We start from the raw sequence: 15233 nt of genomic DNA on the forward strand, positions 1-15233 counted from the left end.
GAATTCTATCATATTGATAGTTATATAGATAACTACTTTTTTGGATAGTTACTTTTTTGTGGTAGCTGATTATCGAGAGCTATCGAGAACAGTTTAGTGTAAGCTCAGTACATTTTCGTTTTGGAGAAGAATATACTTTTTTTTATTCAATGATGAATTCATACTGTTATGAATCAATTTAAGATGCATCTTTATTCACTCACAGCTTGTATGGATATTGACATTTATAGCCTCAGTAATTCTTGGACTGGATCTTGGTCTTGCAGTTGGTGTAGGCATTGAACTTTTAACAGTGGTATTTCGAGTACAGTTGTAAGTATAAATTTGATTATTAGTGTATTATATCATATGGTAAATGTAAAAATAAAACATCTTACTAGACACTGTGTAGGAAATTTGTTTAGGGGAGGGAATTAGGTAATTTTCACATAAATATGTGAGATTTATGATGATAAATATATAAAGAAATAAAAGAGAATGCAAAATATAGTGCAGTATCTCTGGTGCAACTGAGTAAAAGAGAAAAAGAAATGTACTTACAGTGTATAGAGCTGGAATTCGCTCTTCCTTAATTCACCTGGGTGGTACAACCCTGCCTGGAGATATCTTGTGTGCTGTTTGATCCAATGGCGAGTTCTCCAAGGAGCATGCAAAACAAACAGAAAACAAATCCCAATCAGGTGTTGTATGTTTTGGTATTAGGTAGAAAAATGTGGCTCCAAGAAAGCAGCAAAAAGGGTTACAATCCCCACTTATGCATCTTGTTATCTGGTAGAAGATATTGTGATGTGTATATATAGGTAAAAACAAAAATAAAAAATATAGCTCACCTTATTATCAGTAAACAATAATAAAATATATTGGAGGTACTCACTGCTGTGGAGCAAAATATAGGTTTTGGTCAGTCCACATGGCTCAGTTGGAATGTTCCCCACCAAAGTATAGGTTTTCCAGCTCCAAATGAAAATCAGGGAAGGCCCAGGGGTATTATTAAAATAAACTGATTTGTTATCTCTTTAAAATAAATATTAAGGTAAAAGCAATACAATAAATACTAACACGTTTCACTTTTAAATACGGCTTTCTCAAAAGACCATAAGGCAAGTTAGGTTCTACAATCAGTTATTTTAATAAATAGTTCAATCTTTCTAAATTCTTTAAAAACATTTACCAGATTAAAAGTTTAATTTGCTTACACAATATCAATTCCTCAATTAATGTCTACAGGAAAATTGTCATTCAGAGTAAACCCTCATCCTTGAGAATCCAGCTCTCCTAGTCTGTAGTTTTTTCCTACACAATGTTTATAAGGTGCAAAATTTCAGCATAAGAAATTATTATTATAATAATATTTTAAATCAAGATTTTATGTATATATTAAGGGAATAAAATAATACACTCAAGAAAAGGAGAGAGATTAACCAGTCAGGATTGTTATATGTTTACTGCTAACTCATTTCAAAAATGACATCAAAGACACTATCTCTTTTGTTATAGCCCCAAATTTTCAGTGATTGCGAATATCCAGAGAACAGACATCTATAGAAATAAAAAGGATTACAATGATGTAAGTTGGATTCTGAAAATATATGTGAATATATAACATCATCATTGGACTATATGTATAGTTTTTACTATCTGTATTCACTACATATAGATGTATGAACCAAAAGGAGTGAGGATTTTCAGATGTCCTGCGCCAATCTTTTTTGCTAATGTTGAATTCTTCAAAGAGAAACTTATAAATGCAGTAAGTACTTGCATTATATACACACACACATTTACATACACACATATAAATATAATTATACGAATATTTATTTATCTGTGTTTACTTTTTAAAGGCTGGTTTCAATCCATTGTGGGTTCTGCGTAAGCGTAATAAGGCACTAAGGAAAATCAAGAAGCTGTTAAAAAAAGGAGAGCTAAAGCTGACATCAGTAAGTGAATCTTAGATTGAATAAATTGTAAATTACTCTTTTACTACCAAATACTGTAAACGATTACTAAGCACAATATTTATTTTAAACAAAGAACGTGTTCATTAATTCTTTGAAAAACCAAAGGATGTACAAAGAATCCTAAATCCTCTTTTTCCATTTCACTTTTTGAAGGGCCAGAAAAATACGCTTGCAAGAGCAAAGATACATTTTATTATATAGAGTAGATGGTAAAATGTAACTAAATTGGTAAAATACCCAGCTCTGGCATGTAAAATCTGAAAATACTGAGATAATGCAAATATATGGGCACAATACTCTTATACAGTAAATAAAGTTGCCGGTCTAAAACCAGGCATCTGTGTTACCAGTATTATACAAAAGGGGAGCATGCAGGGAGCAACCCCTCCCACCAGTATTTTTTTGTAGTGTGGCCATATAGGACTATATGACCAGACAGAGGATAATGATGATCCCATAAGGCCACACTACAGTATGAGTAGGTAAAGGGAAGCAAAAGACACAAAGGTTTGGGGGATAAGAGACACAAAACGTTAAGAGTAGGTGAGGTTTAACTGTCCGTACACAAGATACACAAAGGTTAAGGGGCATAAGAGGCACAGAATGCGGCTAAGAGGGGAGTTTAAAAAACACAAACATGAACGCTAAAAGGGTTTAAAAGACACATATGGTAAAGGAGGGTTAATATGCATAAACTTTGGTAATTTGATACCAACAGATGATTCTAAGATATACAGAAAAAAGTGGGCAGCGCAGTATGTGTCAAAACTGCCAGTGAATAAATATTGATACTGTGTGAGTAAACAGTGAATCACTGATACACACAAGCATAAAAAAACATATGTGCCATATAAGGATTCTTTTAAGGTGTAACTGAAAAAGATAAATGTAGAGATAAAAAACAGGGGGGCATGGCCTAACACACGGACAAGATGGTAGCTTAAGCATTTAGCTCCCGCTGACCTGTTCTTAACAAACGCTGCTGTTTGCGGTGTACCTGATCCTGGATTGGTTGCACAATGAAGCCAAGTACCCCACATCTAACAAGACACCCAGAGGCCCCCACCCTGAATGTGTCACCTCACTTGAGGCCTCAGTCCCCCACCCTGACCAACTCCATGAGACAGCAGAGCTCGCTACCATGTGACAGGGCAGTATGCTGCTGGACCTCCACCGTCAGGTCGAAGACCTCGACAACAGGGGTCGGCGCAATCATTTTCGGATCTGTGGCCTGTCAGAGACCACCCAGGAAGAACACCTCTAGGCAAGGGAATGTCAGGCATGGAAATTCTGGAATGCGGATGTGAAGCATTCACTCAAGACCATTCCCCACTCACGTTGGATCCCCACCAAGCTCTATGGCCGGTCACATCACTGATGAGAGACCGCAGAGTGGATTATCGGTGGGGGTATCCTTTCAGCCTCTATGCTAGATTGGGAGACTTGTGAGCCACGATCAAGACGCCAGAGGATGTCCCAGAGTTTCCACGAGTCTTGGGCCTACCTTGCACCATGGTACAAAATTGAATTTTGCACCCTACCACTCAACCACCCAGGGAGCAGCGAACCAGACCGAGACAGAGACCGACGCATAAAACTCTGGCCGTGGTCATGGGCCCAGCAACACCCCGGAGGTCGGAGGAGTGATATTGCCGCATAGATCCACAAACATGAGAGACTCGGAGGAGATTAACACTCTTGCTTTGGGGGCTGTGTTTTACCTATTGGGATGGAGAACGGGAGTCGGTTGGGCCCTGGGAGTATTATTTGTGAGACTCAAATCAATGAACGCCAATGTCCCCTTCTGAGTCTGTTCCCTGGAGGCACTTCGTGACAAGAGGGAAACTACACGCTGGGCTGGTGTTGCTTCTGCACTCCCGGATATGGGGGCCTGGGTTCTGCCCTGGGGCTGCTACTCTACAGCTCGGGTATCGCTGGCGCTAACAGGGTAGCTCAGTGGCGCCTGGGTGGGCTGTCATGCTCACATGTTTGGGAGGTGGGGAGGCCACATTACACTATGGCTTGATGGGGTCCTTTGCTGGAAGTGTGGACACACGGGCAAGAAGGGACTTCTGCTTTGGTAAAGAACAACCTTTTTTTTTTTTTTTACGCCCTATAGCGTAACTTGTGGATTAGCAAATGTTTCTAACGGAACACCCTACATTAGTGAAGCCTGACTTGTTTATACGGTTATCTGGCATCTTGCTTTGGGATCTACTACTTCTCACGAACCTATGGGAACATGTGAAGCTGCCCATCTATCTTATATACGGTATTAATTTGTCTTTCAGCTTTTTTTATCTTATAAAGCTCCTGGTGTCGGGATACGCAACTGCTATCAATAATATGGTTCTACAGAGTCACAACATATTGCTGTGTCCCCCTTAATTTTGTATTTTAAATGCACGCACGTTGGCTTTTAAGGCGCATTCGCGTTGCTTCCATAAACTAACCAACCGTTTATGCCAATTGCTCTGTGCATGTCCTACGTGACAACAGGGATAATTAGCTAGATAGAAAACAGAAAGGAAATATTCTGTCCGAGGTCAATACTAGAATGAAATGTAACTTTTAATAGATAGATTAAGAAGCTAGAGAGAAATCTAGCTCTAATGGGATCACACAAAGAAAAAAATCAAAACCAAACAGGGGGGAGGTATACGTGGCTGAATAAAGAATAAAGACAAGGAGGGTGGGTTGAGCTGTCTGGGGGGTTGTGCTCCAATACGGCGTCCTCAAGGAGTGCGAGAGAGACGCGGCATGGGAGCATGAGGTAGGTAAGTGTTGGAGCAAGGTCCTGATAACATATTTATTAACCTCCAGGATACCACATTTTATTATTACTATTGTTATTATTGGTATTTATATAGCGCCAACAAATTCCGTAGCACTTTACAATATTATAGGAGGGGGAGATTTAACAATAAGTGAGACAATTACAAACATTTTCAGAAACAATGGGATGAAAAGGACCCTGCTCAAACGTGCCTACAGTCTAGAGGAAGTGAGGTATAAAACACAATAGGACAGGAGATAGCAATCAAGCAAGGTGGGAGTAAGGCAGAGCTGGAGGAGAGAGTAGAGTGCTGCCTTTAGGAGAGAGCAAAGGACAGGTATGTGAGGTAGAGGTTACTCTGGGAGGCCATAAGCTTTCCTGAAGAGATGGGTTTTAAGGCACACCTCTCCTTCTCTAAAAATAAATACATTTTTCAATTTTAACATGTCAATAAAATACCAACAAAAACTTTAACAGAAAACAATAATCCTAACATTATTTTAAATTAATCAAAAATATTTTGTCTTTCGGGCATAAAAATTTAATTTTCTTATGCTATAGTCTCTTAATGTGTCATTAAGGGGGTTTACAAAAACATGGCCATTGATCTTTTCTTTCCAAATTAATCTCACTCTGTGTATTTAAAACTATTTTGATTGTAGTGCAAAACAAAACCAGTTCATGTATATACCAAGCTACTAGTAGAGCAGTTACATCACAACAAAATAATATGAAACTAAATTAAATTCTACAAAAAATGTCATATACTTTTCTAGTGCATTGATGTATACCAAATAAAAATAATTTCAGAATATTTTCGTATTGAAATATGTTTTTTTTTTCAGAAAGGTTTAATCTGCACTTCATATGACTACAAAGACTCTGATAATGAAGAATTGGACAATAATAGATTAGAAGAGCTTGACCAGCCTATAAACACATCAGATTTGCCCGTTGACATAGATTGGAATGCAGATCTTCCAGATGTCATTAATGTTCCCAAAGTTGAAATCCACAGTCTTATTCTTGATTTTGGATCTGTATCATTCATCGATATGTCTGGGATGAAGGTTCTTAAAGGTGTAAGTATTTTTCCCTAATACATTTATATTTATTAAAATACATTTTATATAGGTGCTTCCTATCAATTAACACTATATAAAACCCCATGCCACATCAATGTTGAAGCAATACAAAAGGTGTTGTTAAAACTCTTTGCTATTATCAACTGGTCTGAAAGCAGCACCAGGTAAACACAGTTTAATATCTACAATGTTTATCAGTAAAAAGCCAATTATCAGGAGATTAAAATTAATTAATAGTGAATTTCAAATTTAAGGTCCAAACAACATGACATGAAATTTTAAATTCATACTTCAGTCAATATATCTTCTGATGTATATACAGATACAAAATCCGTTTGGATATGAGTATTTAACCCCTTAAGGATGCAGTAACACTGGGGAAGCCCTTAAGGACGCATGATGGACCAATTAACCCCAGATCGCGGTGATCAGTGAGTTAACACTCCTCCGATCTGCCTTGGTATTTGACGCAGACTGGGAGCACCCAATCGCTCTGTCCCTGCAACTGTGATCACTTTGACAGGCTGTCAGAGCGATCACGTGTTGCAGGGACTCCTGATCTGCCTCCCTGTGCTTTTGCGGTCAGTGTGAAGTGCAGGGAGACAGAACAGTGCTGATCCTCTTCACCCTGTGAAAAAAAATAAAAAAAATTAAAGTTAAATCCCACCCCCCTTCCCCCTGCTTTAATAAAATTAACCACTTCCCTACCAATAGATCACTGATACATCAAGTGTAAGAAATACTCAGCAAAAATGCAACATGTATGTAAAAATGCAATATTTTCCCCTCACCACAAACATTGACATAAATTGGTGAAAAAATGGTGACAAGTTAAGGCACGATATACGCCATATAAGATACCCTGGGGTGTCTGCTTTATCAAAAGGGGTTATTTGAACAGTCAAACTGCTAAAATACCCCAAAATGAGACATAGGCCCATCATATCCATCTATTAAAATCCTAACTATAGAAACTGAAATAGCCTTGTCTCTTATATGGCATTGTAGCTTCACAAAATAGTGCCAAAGGTGTACAATGGGGGTATTGTTATACTCAGCAGATGAGCAGATGTAGCTGAACACAATATGGGGTTCTGTGCAGGAATAGCAAACACCAGCTTTACAAAATACATATTACAAAAACCTTGTTATATGTGTATATGCCAAAATAGAGAAAAAAAACACAATTTATACTCCAATATTTAGCAGAGGTTGGCAATGAAATGGCTATGTAAAAAGTGTAAAAATAGCCTAAGGTAAATAGCCTGTGATGTCTACTTTATATAAATATATACTTTTGTGTGGCAAATTAGTTTTCTGTGATGGCTACTAAACCTACAAGACAAACATACCAACTTCTAAAATTGTTTCACATTGAAATTTTTATTTAGTTCTTTTATTTTGTGACCTGTAACTTTCAAAATAATCTGAAATCCTATACATATTATGTACACTATGAATCAAGACACACAAATTAATTTATTTTGAATTACTTTTTCTAAGCTGGACATATTTTGCACACACTATTATTCCCAAAACGGTAAAAAATATATTGTTTTGTTTCCTCCCCCCCCCCCCCATTTTTTGGCATTACTTTTATAATTAATGAGAATTTATCTATGTATATGTAACATCAAATTTAAGCCCCTTTTGCCCTCTAAAAAAACGGTATTTAATATGTGTTGGAGTAATAAAGGACAGAGATGCAAACTACATTTGAACACAAACAGCAACAATTGCATAAAAGGGTAAGTCTAGTTTTTGAGGCTGCATCCTTAAGGGGTTACCAGAGGCGGCTCTCTAATTAGGCGGTTTAGGCGGCCGCCTAAGGCCTCGCGCTGGCTGGGGCCTCGCGGCCGCCTAAACCGCCTGTGGGCAGAGTGTGTCAGGTCCTCGGTCACTGACCGAGGACCTGACACCAGGAGGGGGCCCGGCGGCTTGCCCGGTATGCCGCCGGGTGCGAGGCCCCTCCTGGCTGCCGGCCACCATCGCAGACACTGGTCTGCAGCTCCGCAGTGTGCAGAGCTGCAGACCATGTGACTCGCGAGAATTGGCCAATCAGAGCGTTGCCGCGGGTTACCACGGCAACGCTCTGAAATCTCGCGAGATTACACGGTCTGCAGCTCTGAGGAGCTGCAGACCGTGAGCAGTGGCCACCGGACCACCAGGGAGCCCACTGGACCACCAGGGAAAGGTAGGCTCTCCCTCCCCATCACCCCTCACCACACTCAGGCTCACCCCCAGCTTCACCACCCTCAGCCTCACCCACCATCACCCCCACTACCACCATCACCCCCCACCACCCTCAGCCTCACCCCCACCACCACCATCACCCCCACTACCCTCAGCTTCACCCCCCACCACCATCACCCCCACCACCCTCAGCCTCACCCCCCCACCATCACCCCCCACCACCCTCAGCTTCACCCCCCACCACCATCACCCCCACCACCCTCAGCCTCACCCCCACCACCTTCACCCCACCACCCTCAGCCTCACCCCCCACCACCACCATCACCCCCACCAGCCTCACCCCCACCACCTTCACCCCCACCACCCTCAGCCTCACCCCCCACCACTACCATCACCCCCACCACCCTCAGCTTCACTCCCCACCACCACCCCCCACCACCCTCAGCTTCACCCCCCACCACCATCACCCCCACCACCCTCAGCCTCACCCCCACCACCATCACCCCTCCCCACCCTCAGCCTCACCCCCACTACCACCATCACCCACCCTCAGCCTCACCCCCACTACCTCCATCACCCCCCACCACCCTCAGCCTCACCCCCACTACCACCATCACCCCCACCACCCTCAGCCTCACCACCACCCCCACCACCCTCAGCTTCACCCCCCACCACCCTCAGCCTCACCCCCCCACCACCATCACCCCCCACCACCCTCAGCCTCACCACCCCCCACCACCATCACCCCCACCACCCTCAGCCTCACCCCCACCACCATCACCCCACCACCCTCAGCCTCACCCCCCACCACCACCATCACCCCCACCACCCTCAGCCTCACCCCCATCACCCCCCACCACCCTCACCATCACCCCTCACCACCCTCACCCCCACAACCCTCAGCTTCACCCCCCACCACCGTCACCATCACCCCCCCACCACCCTCAGCCTCACCCCCACCACCATCACCACCCTCAGCATCACCCCTCACCACCCTCACCATCACCCCTCCCCACCATCACCCCCCACCACCCTCAGCCTCACCCCCACCACCCTCAGCTACACCCACCACCACAGTCACCATCACCCCCCACCACCCTCAGCTTCACCCCCACCACCATCACCCCTCCCCACCCTCAGCCTCACCCCCACCACCCTCACCATTACCCCTTCACCCTCAGCCTCACCCCCACCACCCTCAGCCTCACCATCCCCCATAACCTCCCACCACCCTCAGCCTCACCACCCTCAGCATCACCCCCCACCACCCTCAGCATCACCCCTCACCACCCTCAGCATCGCCCCTCACCACCCTCAGCATTACCCCCCACCACCCTCAGCATCACCACCCTCAGCATAACCCTCCGTCACCACCCTCAGCCTCCCCCCACTCACCATCACCCCCCTCCTTCTCACATCACCCCCCTCTCACTCTCACATTACCCCCTCTCTCTCACATTACACACTCTCACATTACCCCCCCACTCTCACATTACCCCCCCCACTCTCACATTACCCCCCCCCACTCTCACATTAGCCCCCCACTCTCACATTAGCCCCCCACTCTCACATTAGCCCCCCCACTCTCACATTAGCCCCCCCACTCTCACATTAGCCCCCCAACTCTCACATTAGCCCCCCACTCTCACATTACCCCCCACTCTCACATTACCCCCCACTCTCACATTACCCCCCTCTCACTCTCACATTACCCACTCTCACATTACCCACTCTCACATTACCCCCTCTCACTCTCACATTACCATCACCCCCGCTCCCTCTCACATTACCATCACCCCCGCTCCCTCTCACATTACCATCACCCCCGCTCCCTCTCACATTACCATCACCCCCGCTCCCTCTCACATTACCATCAACCCCCCGCTCCCTCTCACCATCACACCCCCCGCTCCCTCTCACCATCACACCCCCCGCTCCCTCTCACCATCACACCCCCCGCTCCCTCTCACCATCAGCTACCCCATACACATAGGGTCTCAGACAAAAACGCAAACATGCTCACAGAGACATACATTCGCACACACAAGGATACTCTGTCAGACACACTCTCAGGCACATACACAGGTAGACAGTGCATCAATGTGTATATGTGACACTTTTTTGTTAGTGGGGCCTCATGTTTGCGTTTCGCCTAAGGCCTCATAAAGTCTAGAGCCGCCTCTGGGGGTTACACAAACCAACCAATTTTGTAAACTGCCAAATTTTATTTGAAATAATCCCTTATAAATGTGTGCATTCGGTCAGTTACCATACGCTCACTATGTTAAAGTGGAGAATGACAAGTGACAAAACTATCTCCAGTGTACAAATGGCAGTGTCAAAACTACTCTTATGTGCCCAAACATAAGTAGAGTAAATTTGGTAAGAGAGGAAATATTTCCCTAGATTCTATGCCCAACCCAAAAAAGGGAGGTCTAGAGTCCGGGAAAAGAAGAGGGTCAGGGTGGTGGTACCAGTTCCACCTAATATGGGCTTGAACCCTGGAAATGTGAATACAGAAAAAACGCTAAAATCGGGTAGTACCCCTTTAAGGAGTGCTCCCAATTAACTGGTATAGATGTTAGTGGACATGCCTAAAACAGACAAGAAAAATAATAAGAAGATATACCAATAAGCTTAATCTGAGAGAATAAGGAAACAAATGAAGGGGTTATAGCAACATCAGAAATAAGGTACACAGAGTATATGGTACACTCCCAAGTATCCTGGCTAGACAAATGTTACAATTAAACTTTATTAGCTGTTGCCAGAAGGATACAGTTGCCTCAGTGTACTCTTGCAGGTATTGTTGCTAATCCCTATAACGTTACTGGGAAACTGCTTCAAGGGCTGTGCAGCGATGAGAGTAGTTATCCTTAATGATTTAATAATCAAAGCAAAGGAAATAGGAAAGATATATTATAACCCTATTGAAGCAGACATGCCAGTAAAATAGGTGCAGTAAATTAGGGAGAGAATAATAATATAATATATCCTCCCCTACTGGGCGCCTATCATAAATATACAGGTAGACACAGGGAAATAGGGGGGAAAACCTGTGTGAGAACCTAATCGAGTAGGGCAGCTATAGGTGCTAAATCGAAAGCCACGGAATGTCTGTCTTGGTCCTATGATAGCTCGAAGCACTGCTATGCTAGTTCCCTGCAAACTCCTTTTAACACCTTCGTGGGTGTTCTATGCTAATACTAGCGCTAGGAGTAAGGTCCCTATGCAAATCGACTACCTGTTGTGGTTCCTATTCTCCGTAAAGCACAATATTATCGGCTTAAAAAATAATACAAAACATAAGTGCAAAAGAGGATTCCCTTAAGTGCATAGTGAGTGCACGGTGAGTGCTCGAGTGAAGTGTAGGGATATCCTGAGGCGAAGACCCGACGCGCGTTTCGGAGTCTAAAACTCCTTCGTCAGGGGCTGAAATTTGCCGCCCAAATCCCCCCGGTTTTAAATGTGGTTCGACCAATCAGGTAGCGAGATCCCGATCGGTCATCAGTGACGTGTCAGTGTATACCACGTGAGGATACCGTGGGTGGAATACATGCGTCACTGAGATTGACAGCTTCACTGCCCTCCCCCTTATGCTCCTACAGAATGATATGGATATCAAACCTGCCATTGATTCTAGCGAGATATTTAAGTTGGATGCTTACTGCATAGATTCGGTTTTGGGTGTCTCAAAGGTACATAGTTATTGTATCAATATGTGTTCCTTTGAGGCCCAACTGCTGGGACCGGGAAAACTGTAAATTTCCCGGATCGTAGACGTTATGCAGATTGCAGTAATTTTGTAATGTCATTTCTAAAGTCATGGAGTTACTGTAAATTCATATTTATCATTAGTATCTCTAGTTGCAGATCGGTCAATGGTAGGTTAAATAGGTAAATATTTGATGAGGAGTAAAAGGAGAAAAATGAAGGGGGGGGGGGGGGGGGGAAGAAAAAATAATAAAAAATGTTTTGGGAACACCAGAGGGCTAGATAATGTCCTCGGCTGGTGAGTGCTCAACATATGCGTGAAAAGTGTGAAATACACATACAAAATTAAATTAGCTAAGGTATTCTTTATTATAAAGTTATAAGATTAAGAGTGTCCATGAGATGTATTAGAGACTTTTAAATAAATGGGGTATACGAGAATCCCTCGTTAAGACCCCTGGGGGACAGCGTTTGTAGTCGATAAATCCAGTAGCACTCACGTCTTCTTAGACGTTGATCCCAATTGCCTTTTCTTTGGTCTGGTTTGATTAGTTCAATACCCAAAAAATTAAGGACAGTGGGATCTCCTTTGTGAGCTGTCTTGACGTGTCTTGAGACTGGAGTGTCGATATTCCTTGTTGATTTGACTGAATTTATATGCTCGAGTATTCGTCTTTTGAGTGGTCTGAATGTTTTTCCAACATACTTGAGGTGACATTGGCAATTAATCAGGTATACTACCCCTTTCGAGTTGCAGTTAAAAAATGACAGGGGTTTGAAATTCTCGGTTTTCGTGCTATTGCTAAACTCTTTTGAATTCGGGCTTATATATCTACACGCTTTGCACCTCCCACATCTGTAGGTGCCTTTGATTTTTTCCGACAACCAATGTGTCGGAGGTTGGATGGGTTGAAAATGGCTGTGTACCAACATGTCCCTTAGGTTTTGGCCCCTTCTTGCTGTTAGGGATGCATATGATGGAAGTACATCCCTTAATTGTGCATCTTGTTTTAGGAGGGGCCAGAACCGGTTCATGATTGTTTTGACCTGGTCCCAGCCTGAGTCAAAAGTAGCGATGCATCTAATTTGTGTCTGTGCGGCTTCCTTGGAGGTTGATGGTGGGATCGTATGTTCCCTCAAAAGGCTTTCTTGTTTGGTTAAGAGGGCTCTGTGATATGCCCTCTTGAGGCACTTGTTGGGGTACCCCTTATGCCTAAACATCGAGCGTAGTTCTTTAGCTTGTGTCTTAAAATCTTCCAGATCCGAGCAGTTTCGTCTCAGACGTAAATATTGACCTATGGGGATTCCCTTCTTCTGCTGTATTGGATGGTGACTTTTCCAATTCAGCAGGCTGTTCGTGGCTGTGCTCTTCCGAAATAGATTTGTTTTTATGGTACCTCCTGGTTCTGGAGATATAGTGAGATCAAGGAAGCTTAATGAGGGGGTTCCAATTTCTGCCGTGAATTTGAGGTTCAGGTCATTCACGTTAAGGATTTGTATAAATTGGAGGAATTGTTCCCCTGACCCAGTCCAGATTATTATAATATCATCTATGTATCTTTTCCAGAGATGAATGTACTGGGTCAGGGGATTTGTTGGAGGGGACATAAACACCACTTGTTCCTCCCACCATCCCAGGTGCAGGTTAGCATATGAGGGCGCACAAGACGTCCCCATAGCAGTTCCCTGCACCTGGTGGTAGTACGTTCCATCAAATAAAAAGAAATTGTGGGTGAGTACAAATCTTAATAAGTCCAAGACTAAGTCGGTGTGTTTGTCAAAGTGTGTCCCTCTCTTCCGTAGGAAGTGCTCGGTATGTTTGATTCCCAATGAGTGTGGGATAGAACTGTACAGGGACTCAACATCCAAGCTGCAGATTATGGAGTTAACTGGTAAGTTGATTTGTGTCAGGACAGCTAGGGTTTGCTTGGTGTCCCTCAGGTAAGACGGAAGCTGGGTTACCAGGAGTTTCAAAATGTGATCTAAGTAGATGCTGACATTCTGGGTTATATTGTCATTACCTGAGACTATGGGTCTCCCTGTGAGGACACTGTATTGTTTATGGATTTTTGGTAGACTGTAGAAAGTGGAGATGCGTGGGCTTCCTATGACCATATAGTTATATTCGTCTTTTGAAATTATTTTATTGTCAAAACCTTGCTGTAAGATGCTTCTCAATTTCTCAGCAAACGTTTTTGTCGGGTCTTGTTTTAAAGTTTTATAAGTAGTCTGGTCATTGAGGATTCTCTTGTTCATCTCTACATATTTAGTGGTGTCTAAAATAACAATATTGCCGCCCTTATCGGAGGGCTTTATTGTTATTGATTTCTTATCTTTTAACTCCTTCAGAGCCTTGTATTCCATGTTAGTTAAGTTTGAATAAGGTCTATAGTTGGTTTCACCTGGCGAGATTTTCTCAATCTCCTCACACACTAGTTCTACAAAGGTTTCTACGTACTTAGAGTCTCCTAACTTCGGACAGTAGTGGTTCTTATTCTTAAGATTGGTTAGGGGGTAGTGTACACCTTCAATCCTGTCACTCTCTTCTAGCAGCTCAGCTAGGATCATGGTCATACGGTAGTCTTTAAGTTCTAGGCCCAGATTCCTAGCCTTTTTCTCCTCATTTAGGAGAAAATTTTTATGTAAAATAAGTTTTCTAGCGAATAAATGGATGTCTTTTACCCAAGTAAATTTGTCCAGTCTGGGTACGGGGATATAGGACAGGCCTTTTGCCAATAAATCTAGTTCAGGTTGTGTTGGTGTATAACTAGATAGGTTGACAATCTGTCTGTCCATTAGAAGCGACCTCTCCTGTTGTATTGTCTCCTGGGTCTCGGTCTCAGGAAGGGGCGATTTTCCCCCTGAGTGTGGTCTAAAAAAGTGACACCTCTCTTAAGGATCCCTCTATTGTGATCACTGGAAGTCGAGGGGATTGCCTGTGTGTCAGTATCTGATTCACTTGACTCGTATTCTGAGGTTGAGGCTTGGTCGCTATCTATCCTCCTTTTTCTATTGAACTTTTTATAGATGTTACCAGTTTTAAAGTCCTTGTGGTCCCTTAAATACTTTTGATGTTTCCTCTGTTTTATTATAGTTTGATACTTTTCTAAATTAGTTTGAAGTTTATTTTCATTAGGGCCAAAAGCTGGATCTGTTTTGTGTTGTTGTATTTTCTCCACTTCACTATCGATCTTTTTCTCTATTTCTACTAATTTTTTATTTTCGAATTTGCATATGATCTGCATGAAGCGTGCTGAACATTGTCCTGCCGCTTCCTCCCACTCCTTAATGAAATCTTCTTCGTCTATATGGGAGCTGGGAGTTGTTGGTATTCTTAGACCTCTGGGTATTAAGCTTTTTTTTAGATAGTTCTCCAGAGAGGCTATTTCCCAGCTTGTCCTTATTTGCTGTCTGTATAGTTGTGTAAGGGAATTGAAACCTGATGTTAGTGAGTAATTTGCATCATCTGGTTGGAAGTTGGATTCAGAGAAAATCAAATCTGCG

General features: G+C 43.1%; 1 protein-coding gene across 1 annotated transcript in view; it reads left to right on the forward strand.

Annotated features, from left to right (window-relative positions):
• LOC134602784 (chloride anion exchanger-like) overlaps positions 1–15233 on the forward strand; it is a 149674-nt gene that overhangs the window by 78971 nt on the left and 55470 nt on the right. The window contains exons 13-17 of the mRNA XM_063448102.1: positions 206–312; positions 1498–1567; positions 1658–1750; positions 1845–1940; positions 5583–5819. Coding sequence (XP_063304172.1) covers positions 206–312; positions 1498–1567; positions 1658–1750; positions 1845–1940; positions 5583–5819 — 603 coding nt within the window. The remainder of the gene's footprint in view (positions 1–205; positions 313–1497; positions 1568–1657; positions 1751–1844; positions 1941–5582; positions 5820–15233) is intronic.

The sequence above is a fragment of the Pelobates fuscus genome, chromosome 3 (assembly GCF_036172605.1).
Source record: "Pelobates fuscus isolate aPelFus1 chromosome 3, aPelFus1.pri, whole genome shotgun sequence".
Classification (NCBI taxonomy): Eukaryota; Metazoa; Chordata; class Amphibia; order Anura; family Pelobatidae; genus Pelobates; species Pelobates fuscus.